At 45.8% G+C, this 11,407-nt stretch overlaps 1 protein-coding gene across 1 annotated transcript in view; it reads left to right on the plus strand.

Annotated features, from left to right (window-relative positions):
- Window positions 1-10,981, plus strand: part of LOC143997703 (cytochrome P450 2C20-like) — a 157,734-nt gene extending 146,753 nt beyond the window's left edge. Inside the window, exons 9-10 of the mRNA XM_077493483.1 lie at window positions 6,478-6,619; window positions 10,645-10,981. Of these exons, the coding sequence (XP_077349609.1) occupies window positions 6,478-6,619; window positions 10,645-10,841 (339 nt within the window). The 3' untranslated portion in view covers window positions 10,842-10,981. The remainder of the gene's footprint in view (window positions 1-6,477; window positions 6,620-10,644) is intronic.
- Window positions 10,982-11,407: the final 426 nt, after the last annotated feature.

Raw genomic sequence — 11,407 nt, forward strand, 5'->3', positions numbered from 1 at the left:
CCCCTCCCATCTGGGAGGCACCTCAGTTTTTTCGCCAGTGTCTGGTCGATGGTCACGTAAAACTTAGCTCTATGCAGGTCCCTGCGAGGGCCGAAGGGCTACAACAAACCGGATCCATACCTCGGGCCGATATTTGACTCCCAAGATGGTATGGTACCCGGGCCTCGTCTGCCGAAGAAACGAGGTTTTGCCTGTAAGTCCTCTCCATTGGAAGACTGGGCTCTGGGAAAACCAGACTTGGGGTACTGTTTACTCAGGGCGCCCGTAAGTTTCTGGCAGAGCTTTCTACATGGCCCAGGTGGGAGGATCTTTTCGTAAGAGCCCCAGATATACCTGAAGGTTGGCTAACAATACCCGCCGTGATGGGTGAAGGCTGGAATTGGTCTGATATCAGCAATTCCTGCGGCGGGGACAGGTAAGGGAAGTCATCCTATATATTTAAATATATGAATGGATTTCTTCATTGTGAGTAGTTGTATGTCTTACCTGGTTTCCACCACTAGAGGGAGTAAGAGCAGCCTGATGCATACTTACATGCCTTTCAATACAAACACGCTCAGTGAAAGCCTGGTTCTCCAGCTACTCACGTCTCCTTACAGTTCCTGCCACAGTTAAAGGTAAAAAGGGGTCCCACGCAGGTCAGGGGTCCCACGTTGCTCCCTTTGGGTTCTCCTTCCCCCCCCCCCGGATTCCGCGGTCCTCGTGCACGCGCGCGGGCGCGCTCCCGGCCTAATGGAGGAGGGGGGGTGGTTGCGAGCCGTGCACGTTAGTGTGCAGGGCGCTGTACTTCGCAGGCGCCAGGCGGCAGTTACAAAAAGCCCAGAGCGTCAGGGGACTGTAACTAGAGACACAGGAGCTGTGGGCTGTAAGCATCCATGGGGATTGGATCCAGGCAAACTTTAAGACACCTACTCAGCATCAGGTTGTGCAGTTTAAGCATATATTGATTTATTGTGAGACTTTAAGCGCAACAGTGATCGCATTTGTACTAGTACCTCTGCTTTGTAGCTTAGTACTATGTCTCCTCGTAAGAGGGTCTCAGGGGGAGGTAATTAGAGCACTAGCAAGTCACCGCCTAGGTCCAGGGGTTCCAAAAGTGCCTGTAAATTACCATCCCCCTCTGCAAGACTGGAGCCAGCCTCTCATAACGAGTCAGTGCACCTGTCAGGTTTTGCAGCCTCTCCTAATGTCGCAGCCCCGGTTTATATCACTGAGGACTCCCTTAGGGCTACATTGGAGGGTTTTGAAGGGAGGATCATGAATTTTATTTCTGCTTCCCTAAAAGATAGCAGGGAAAGGGGTAGATCCCCTCCCTCTGCTGAAATCCCTCTCTCAGATAGTTGTTCTGAAAATGAGGAGGGATCCCTATCTTTGGATAGGGATCATGAGCAGTCGGATGAGTCAGAGGTAGAGGAGATAGTCCCCTCCTCCCAGGCACTCAGAAAGCAGGTGCAGTATTATACTGAATTGGTGCGTACCACATTCAGAATGCCTGCTGCTGAAGTCGCTACATCCTCTGTCTCTTCCCTGGGAGTCAGGAAAGCCCCACAGACTGCTTGTTCCTTCCCAATTCATCCTTTAATGGATAAATTGATGTATGAGGATTGGGGACATCCCGATAAACTGTTTACTCCTCCCAAAAGGTTTTATATGCATTATCCTGTGGAGGAAAGTTTCACCAAGGAATGGGGGGTCCCATCTGTCGATGCGGCTGTTTCTTGTGTGAATAAAAACCTAACTTGTCCTTTGGATAATGCGCAGGTATTTAAGGATCTAGCTGACAAAAGGCTGGAATCCTTATTAAAAGCCTCCTTTTCCATGGCTGGCGCTGTGGTGCAACCTACAGTCGCAGCCGTGGGGTTGTGTCAGTTCCTCAAGGAACGGGTTAAACAGATGTTTGGACTCCTTCCCAGTGAGGAAGTAGAGAATTATGCAGAATTGCCTCACATCTTGTGTTTCATAATTGATGCGATTTTGGATTCTGTCCAACAAGCATCGCGTTTGTCCCTCATGTTGGTTCACATGCGAAGGACCCTATGGCTAAAGAATTGGGCTGCTGAGATGTCATGCAGAAAGCATTTGACTGGGTTCGCGTTTGTTTGGGGAAGAACTAGATAGATTCGTCCAAAATATTTCAGGAGGTAAGTCTACTCTCCTTCCAGTCAAAAAGAGCAAACGTCCTTCATTCAGGAGTGCTCTCTCTCCCGAAGCATCAAGCTCTAAACAGTGGCGACGGCCTTCCCAGCCCTCCTCTGCTAGAAAGCCTCAGGGCCGAGCCCAGGGACAGAAAAAGACTTGGGGGCGAAAGCCTGCCAAGCAGACCCCCAAGACCTCCTTGTGAAGGGGCGCCCCCGCTCGGCAGAGTGGGGGGAAGGCTCTTGCAGTTTGCAGGCGCCTGGCGGGAAGAGATTCAGGACAAGTGGGTGATCTCTTCGGTATCTCTAGGCTACAGGCTGGAGTTTCAGGAGATTCCACCTTATCGTTTCCTAGGGTCAAGGATCCCCAAGGATCCAGTAAAGCAGAAACCGCTATTCCTGGCCTTAGATCAGTTACTATCCCAGGGTGTGATAGTAGAAGTGAGCCCGAAAGAGCAGGGTTCAGGTTTTTATTCAAATCTCTTCACCGTTCCAAAGCCAAACGGAAGTGTCAGACCTATCCTGGATCTGAGAGACCTAAACCGGTTTTTACAGATCCAGACCTTCCGGATGCAGTCAATGCGCACTGTGGTCTCCTCCCTGCAAGGGGGAGAATTCATGGCATCAATAGATATCAAAGACGCATATCTCCATGGGCCAATATTTCCCGCACACCAGTAGTTTCTAAGGTTCGCGGTAGAGCGGCGCCATTTTCAATTTGTGGCCTTGCCGTTCGGGCTGGCTACGGCCCCTCGAGTCTTCACGAAGATTCTGGACCCTCTCTTAGCAATCTTAAGAGTTCAGGGCATAGCCGTCAGGGCTTACCTAGACGACTTGCTTCTCGTAGAGAGAACTGCAGCGTGCCTAAGTCGCAGCGTCACCAAGACGCTAGAACATCTAGAGCGCCTAGGTTGGATTATAAACCTAGAAAAGTCATCCTTGCAACCAACCACCAGGTTGGATTACCTGGGTCTGATTATCGACACCGCTCAGGGCAGGGTGTTTCTTCCAAGGCCAAAGGCGTTGGCCATTGGAGATCTGGTGCGCCTGATTCTGGGCAGAAGATCTTCCTCCATTCGGTTATGTATGAGACTATTGGGAAAGATGGTCGCCTCATTCGAGGCCGTCCCATTCGCCCAGTTCCACTCAAGGCCTCTGCAAAGATGCATCCTTGCGGTTTGGAACAGGAAGCCCCAATCCCTGGATCTTCCTATGCGTTTATCCCCCGGGACACGCAAAAGTCTTGTCTGGTGGTTACAAACCAGGAATTTGCTGAAAGGCAAAACTTTTCTTCCCCTCTCATGGAAGATTGTCACAACGGATGCCAGCCTGACAGGCTGGGGAGCCGTATTAGAGGGAACGTGCTCGCAGGGGAAATGGTCTGCGACCGAAAGTCTGCTGCCCATAAATATCTTGGAGATTCGGGCAGTTTACATGGCACTCATAGAGTGGTCCTACAGACTGCGAGGTTTCCCAGTTCGGATTCAGTCCGACAATGCCACCGCAGTGGCTTACATCAATCACCAGGGCGGTACCAGAAGTCTGGTGGCCCAAAAGGAGGTGAATCGCATACTTGTCTGGGCAGAAGAGCATGTTCCGTGTTTTTTCTGCAGTCTTCATCCCAGGAGTGGAGAATTGGCAGGCGGATTTTCTCAGCCGCCAGCAGTTATGCCCAGGAGAATGGGCTCTGCACCCCGACGTGTTTCAGAACATATGTCACAAGTGGGGCACTCCAGACGTGGATCTGTTTGCGTCCAGATTCAACAGGAAACTGGACAGGTTTGTGTCAAGGACAAGAGATGCGCTTGCCCAGGGGTCAGATGCTCTGACGGTTTCCTGGGATCAGTACAATCTGATCTATGCCTTCCCCCCGAGCCCGCTGCTATCGCGGTTCCTGGGAAGGGTCAAGAGGGAGTCGAAGTCGGTCCTTTTGGTGGCCTCAGCTTGGCCCAGGCGACCATGGTTTGCAGAAATCATGAAGTTGGCAGTGGGCAGGCCATGGACCCTCCCTCTCCGGCCAGATCTGCTCTCACAGGGTCCAATCTACCATCCTGCTTTACGCAGTCTGAATTTGACGGTCTGGCTGCTGAGACCCACATTCTGAGAGACCGTGGCCTTTCGGGGCCAGTCCTTTCTACTCTGGTCAATGCCAGAAAGCCGGCCTCCAGGTGTATCTATTACAAGATCTGGAGGACATATGTTTCCTGGTGTGAACTCAGGAGATGGCATCCTAGAAAGTATGTCATTAACAGAATCTTGGCCTTTCTCCAGTCAGGCCTAGAAATGAATTTGGCCATAAGCACCATCAAGGTGCAGATTTCGGCCCTGTCGGTATTTTTTCAAAAACCTCTTGCATCACACTCCCTAGTACGGGCTTTTATCCAGGGGGCTATGCGGATAAAACCGCCAGTTAAACCTCCGGTATGCCCATGGGATCTGAATTTGGTTCTCTCGGCCTTAGAGGGCCAACCATTTGAACCTTTGCATCTGGCTTCTTTAGCTCTCTTGACTAAAAAGCTGGTCTTCTTAGTAGCCATATCCACGGCTAGAAGAGTATCAGAATTGGCAGCTCTTTCCTGTAAAGAGCCCTATTTAATTATCCATAAGGACCGGGTGGTTATGCGTCCCAACGGGTCCTTTCTACTTAAGGTGGTTTCGGGTTTCCATCTGAATCAGGATATAATCCTACCATCCTTTTTTCCGAATCCTCAGTCCATAGAGGAAGAGTCTTTTCACACTTTAGATGTGGTTAGAGCAATCAGTCTTTATCTTCAAGCAACTGCTCAGATAAGAAAAACTGACTGTTCATTTATTCTGCCAGAAGGCCCTAGAAGGGGTCAGGCAGCGTCAAAGTCCACTCTCTCAAGGTGGATCAGACAGGTTATTTCTCAGGCCTATAGCTTAAAGGGGAAGATTCCTCCTTTTCAGGTGAAAGCGCACTCTACTAGGGCTGTCAGTGCTTCTTGGGCAGTGCATCACCAGGCCTCCCTGGCTCAGATCTGTAAGGCTGCGACTTGGTCATCAGTCCACACATTCACCAGATTCTATCAGGTGGATGTCAGAGGGCAAGAGGATATCGCCTTCGGGCGCAGTGTACTGCAGGCTGCAGTTTAGGTCCTCAGGTCCCTGGCGGTCTATATTTATGATCTGTGTCTCCCTCCCCTCAACCTGAGCATTGCTATGGGACATCCCACTATGTAATGGAGCTCCTGTGTCCCGTGATGTATGATCAAGAAAATGGGATTTTTATATACAGCTTACCTGTAAAATCCTTTTCTTGAGAGTACATCACGGGACACAGGGCTCCCGCCCGTCTCGTGTTTTATGTGGTTTCTTATTGCTTTACTACAAAACTGAGGTGCCTCCCAGATGGGAGGGGTTATATAGGGGAGGAATTCTCTTTAATTAGGGTCAACCAGTGTCCAATCACCAGAGGTGCCTATATAACCCACTATGTAATGGAGCTCCTGTGTCCCGTGATGTACTCTCAAGAAAAGGATTTTACAGGTAAGCTGTATATAAAAATCCCATTTTATTTCACTAAAGACTTTATTTACATAACTTTCTTGTTCAAGCATGCATTGTGTGTTGCACGTTTTAATATAAGGGAAATTATTCTATGTACTCTGCTTGGAGATATTCATGTTTATGTAAAGCACATGATATTCTTGACATATGAGTTGTAACAGACAGGATATCCCTTTCACTTGATTATTCAAGGATTAATTTGTTGGAATAACTTCACAACCCTTGGATTTCTCCATATTATAATTGTGCATAATTTTATATATTTTTTATATTTTTTATTATCACATATTTATTTAAAGGAATAATTTATTACTCAATAAGGAGACACTGCTCCCGGGAGTGGGTCACTCATTTAACACTATTGTTTTTTATATAAGCACAAAGCACTTTTTTTTTTTAATGTAGTATAGTTTAGCCATACGTTTTTAGGTAGTGCACCAATATCTACCATTATCTTTTATCACTTAATAATACTGTCACTATAAGCATAAGCACTTTAATTATATGTAGTTCAGGTAGCGCAACACCATTTGTTTGATTTTTATATATAGCGATCGATGGGTAGCTGACCCAGGTACCACAGTGTACAAAAGCCAGTAAGGAACAAGTCTCTTGTCCTGTTTGGACACCTGTATACTTCGTATTTACTCCACATTATTATACTCTTCCTTGTTAATCCAACATTTACTGCCAGATAAATAAGTAAAATTTTGTGTATTTAGCATGTTACAGACATTCACGTGATTTAATTGGCACTGAGCATGTATGATGTGTTTGTACTGATGTACATGTCTCTCTATCTCTCCTTTACCAGGGCACCATCATCATCCCATTTCTGACATCAGTGCTTAATGACCCTTCTCAATGGGAGACTCCAGAACGATTCAACCCCGGGCACTTCCTGGATGAGCAGGGTCAGTTCCGCAATCGGGTGGCCTTCATGCCATTCTCAGCAGGTGAGAAATCCATAACATTATTCTCTCAGTGTCAGACTGGGGTGAATCAAACAATTTCTTCTCTGTAATACAGCGCCTTGAAAAAGAATTCATACCCCTTGGAATTTTCCAAATTGTTTCATGTTACATCCAAAAAAGTAAATGTATTTTATTGGGATTTTATATGATAGACCAACACAAAGTGGCACATAATTGCGAAGTGGAAGGAAAATGATAAATGGTTTTCAACATTTTCTACAAATATGTGAAAAGTGTGGGGGGGCATTTGTATTCAGCCCCCTTTACTCCGATACCCATAACTAAAGTCTAGTGGAACCATTTGCCTTCAGAATTCACCTATTTAGTAGAGTTCACCTGTGTGTAATTTAATCTTAATATAAATAAAGCTGTTCTGTGAAGCCCTCAGAGGTTTGTTAGGGAACCTTAGTGAATAAACAGCCTCATGAAGGCCAAGGAACACACCAGACAGGCCAGGGATAAAGTTGTGGAGAAGTATAAAGCAGGGTAAGGGTATAAAAAAAATATCCCAAGCATTGAACAGCATTGAGCTCTGTTCAATCCATTATCCGAAAATGGAAAGACTATGGCACAACTACAAACCTACCAAGACATGGCCGTCCACCTAAAATGACAGGCCAGGAAAGGAGAGCATTAATCAGCAAAGCAACCAAGATGTTAACTCTGGAGGAGCTGCAGAAATCCACAGCTCAGGTGGGAGAATCTGTCCGCAGGACAACTATAAGTTGCGCTCTCCACAGATCTAGCCATTGTTGAAAGAAATGCGTTAGAAGTCCCATTTGTGGTTTGTGAGAAGTCATGTGGGGGACACAGCAAACATGTGGAAGAAGGTGCTCTAGTCAGATGAAACCGAGACGTAACTATTTGACGTAAAATCAAAACGCTATGTGTGGCAGAAAACTAACACTGCACATCAGCCTGAACACACAAGCTCCACCGTGAAACATGGTGGTGGCAGCATCAGGTGGTGGGAATGTTTTTCATCAGCAGGGACAGGGAAGCTGGTCAGAGTTGATAGGAAGATGGATGGAGCCAAATACAGGGCAATCTTATGCCGTGTAAACACGACTGGACTTTTTGACAGCAAAGGTCCGACAGAACGAGTCCGTCTGACAATTTCAATCGTGTGTGGCCTCCATCAGACCTTTGCTTGCCAAAAATCCGGCGGATTTTAGAAATAGAACATGCTTTAAATTTTCCCGCCGGAACTCCGCCGGACCGAGATATACGTTTATGTGTATGCTAATCCGACGGACAAAAACCGACGCGAGGGCAGCTATTGGCTACTGGCTATGAACTTCCTTATCCTAGTCCGGTCGTACGTCATCACATTCAAATCCGTCTGACTTTGGTGTGATTGTGTGTGGCCAAGTCCGTTCATTCAGAAAGTCTGCGGGAACTCTGCTGAAAGTCCTTTGGGAAGACTGTCAGACCTAGTCCGTCAAAAAGTCCGGTCATGTCTACACGGCATTAGAAGAAAACCTGTTAGAGTCTGCAAAAGACTTGAGACTGGGGTGGAGGTTCACCTACCAGCAGGACAACAACCCTAAACATACAGCCAGAGCTACAATGGAATGGTTTAGATCAGTGGTCATCAACCCTGTCCTCAGGGCCCACTAACAGGCCAAGTTTTATGTATTACCTTGGGGAGATGCAGACCAGCATACTGAAATCACTGAGCAGCAAATTATATCACCTGCAATGTATTTCAGTTATCTTGCAAACCTGGCCTGTTAGTGGGCCTTAAGGACAGGGTCGATGACCACTGGTTTAGATAAAAGCATATTCATGTGTTAGAATGGCCTAGTCCAGACCTAAACCCAATTGAGAATCTGTGGCAAAACTTGTAAATTACTGTTCACAGATGCTCTCCATCAAATCTGACAGGGCTTGAGCTATTTTGCAAAGAAGAATGGGCAAAAACGTCACTCTATAGATGTGCAAAGCTGGTAGAGACAACACCAAAAAGACTTATAGCTGTAATTGCAGCGAAAGGTGGTTCTACAAAGTATCGATTAAGGGGGGGCTAAATACAAATGCACGCCAGACTTTTCACATATTTATTGGTAAAAAATGTTGAAAACCATTTATCAATTTCCTTCCACTTCACAATTATGTGCCATTTTGTGTTGGTTTATCATATAAAACTCCAATAATACATTTACGTTTTTGGTGGCAACATGAAAAAATGTGTAAAACTTCAAGGGGTGTGAATACTTTTTCAAGGCATTTCAAGGCACTTTTTCAAAGAAATACTCTATCACACAAGTGTCTGCACATCTAACTTCTTGTAGAGTTCTTAAACAGACCCTGTTACCTTGCCCACTCAAGGAAGAGACACCCTCTACCACCTTATACCACCTTTACAGTGCTCCCTTGCCAATCCTTCCACTGTCATGGATTCTACAAAATAACTGGTGTTGGAGCTTACTTGGGATGCTGATGTCACCCCTTAACCATGTAACAGTGTTTGGGCCCAGTGATTGGTCACTAGTCCCAAGTACTGCATCATGTGTTCCCTCATACTTAGAAGCACTACTTGGAAGCACTGGGTATTTTGTGGTGGAAGCTAACAGAGGAAGTAGCAGCAGAGAAGGACTAGTGAGGAAATGGGCTTTAAACAGACCTGTTACAGCAGGGGTGCCCAACCAGTGGCCCGGGGGCCGTGGCCCCTGACCTCCTGCTTTGGGATAGAATAGAAAGAATACTGTTATTAAAGGTCAGTTTATTACTAAAATCACAGTGTATATATGGGCATATCTTTTCTCCAATGGTTAATGGGCTGCTTTCAAACTGATCCTCAAGCGCAGAGCAGTTTACCTGCAGGTTACCTGCACTGAGCCATAGACTTCTATTATTACCTGCAAGTTTGGTGACCTTTCTGAAAGTGCACAAAAACTGCAGAATATAATAGAAGTCTATTGCAAACTGCAGGAAAGCCAAAGGTACACTGCGTTGCACACGTGGTCATCAGTGTGAAAGCAGCCTTGGACCGCTTTCACACGGTCAGTCCGACAGTCCGCCCAATTGGACCATTCACCTCTAAGTAGTGGCAGACATAAACCGACTTGTGGTCTACCTCCAATATGATCCACTAAAAAGTATCGTGGGCTGCGTCCGTGTACGCACTGCAAATGCAGAGTGGACACGGACATGCCATCCACCTGCTCCACTCATTGTGGCCTGCGACCGGTTACCAAGTTGCTTAAGTGGCCCTCGCTCTTCAAAGGGTTGGGCACCCCTGTGTTACAGTGTCCTCAACAGACAAGGAGAGTTCTTTAAATAAACACTTGAGCCAAAGCTGAAAAATAAGCACTAAAATTGATAGGCTTAAAAAAAAAATTGGAGAAAATCTTTTTTTTTACTCACCTCTAAATGCCTGTTGCTAGGGGGTCCCTCGTAGTCTGCCTCCTTCGGCACCTGGGCTCCTAACGTCACTTCTCTCGGTGCAGGAAGGGAGATCGCCTCTCTCCACTCCCTCTTGTCAATCATCTGGGACAGGACCCAGATGATTACGCGGCCAGTCACGGCGCAGTGCAAACACAGCCGGGTGCCCACAGTTAAAATGCCGGTTCCGCCGATCGGAGGGGGAGTGGAGCTTCCATCCCCCACATCGCTGATCCTAGGGATAGGTAAATGTGAGATTATTGAAAGTCAGCAGCTGCAGTATTTGTAGCTGCTGACTTTTAATTTTTTTTTTTTTTAAGCGGAACACCGCTTTAAGTGGGGAACACTGCTGTGCAGGAAACCAAAGGATCAACTCAAAAGGGAGCTTTGTCCAAGATTGGTGGATCCAGATTCCATATATAGATCCAGGAATTCACTCCTCAGTTCTCGTCCTGCACTGATCTTCAATCTTGTGCAAAATATTACTGACAAATAACAGAATAACATTAGCTATGAATAAGTGTTACTGATTTGGGCTAATCATTTGATGTTTTTGATAAAATATGACACGATGCACTAAGATTTATAGTTCTGCCTCATTTTCCTGAACTCTTTTACAGGAAAGCGTGTTTGTGCCGGAGAGAATTTGGCCCGAATGGAGCTCTTCCTTCTCCTCTCAGCTCTGCTCCAGAAATTCACCTTCGAGCTTCCCCCAGGATCTGAGCGCCGAGATGCCAAATGGCTGAATGCTAACAAACGGGACATTGTGTCTGATGGTCAGCTGTGTGCTGTGCCCCGTGGATTACCCACTAAGTAACTTGTTATGAAAAGAGCATCTTAGAGGTTCTTTGTGGTGGACCTCGATACAGAAGTATAATACTATAAAACACAATTAAAACTTTAGCATGTTTTGTTATAATCTGTCTAAAAAGTTTAATTAAAAACAATATCAATGAATTTTGTTGGGCCCCACTCACATACAAATAGTTACATAAAAAACACATATGAAGTGCTGTCATTAACAATTAATAGCGGTATGCGGGATATTGGTATTGCATAGGTGAAAACAAATAAATATAAGTAACCAAAAAGCGTCTGGCAATCACACAACAGAACAGTTTGTGTAAAAAATGTATAATACATAAATTGCCACTCTATTTAAGTGACAACTCATAAAATGACAAAGGTCAATCCAAAAAAATGTCCAAAGGAAGATAGGTGATAAAGTCTTTAAAATCGTGTCCAAAGGATGATAAACGACCATACACCCAAGTGCATCTTTCACCGTGATAATACAAGATGTATTCTTACCGGATCTCTTTTTTTTTAAACTTTATTTCTTTATTAAGATATTTATTTTGTTTACAAAATACATCAAAATTA

Source organism: Lithobates pipiens, unplaced genomic scaffold, assembly GCF_037356315.1.
Source record: "Lithobates pipiens isolate NorthernLeopardFrog02 unplaced genomic scaffold, aLitPip1_a1.2 Scaffold_19, whole genome shotgun sequence".
In the NCBI taxonomy this organism is placed as follows: domain Eukaryota; kingdom Metazoa; phylum Chordata; class Amphibia; order Anura; family Ranidae; genus Lithobates; species Lithobates pipiens.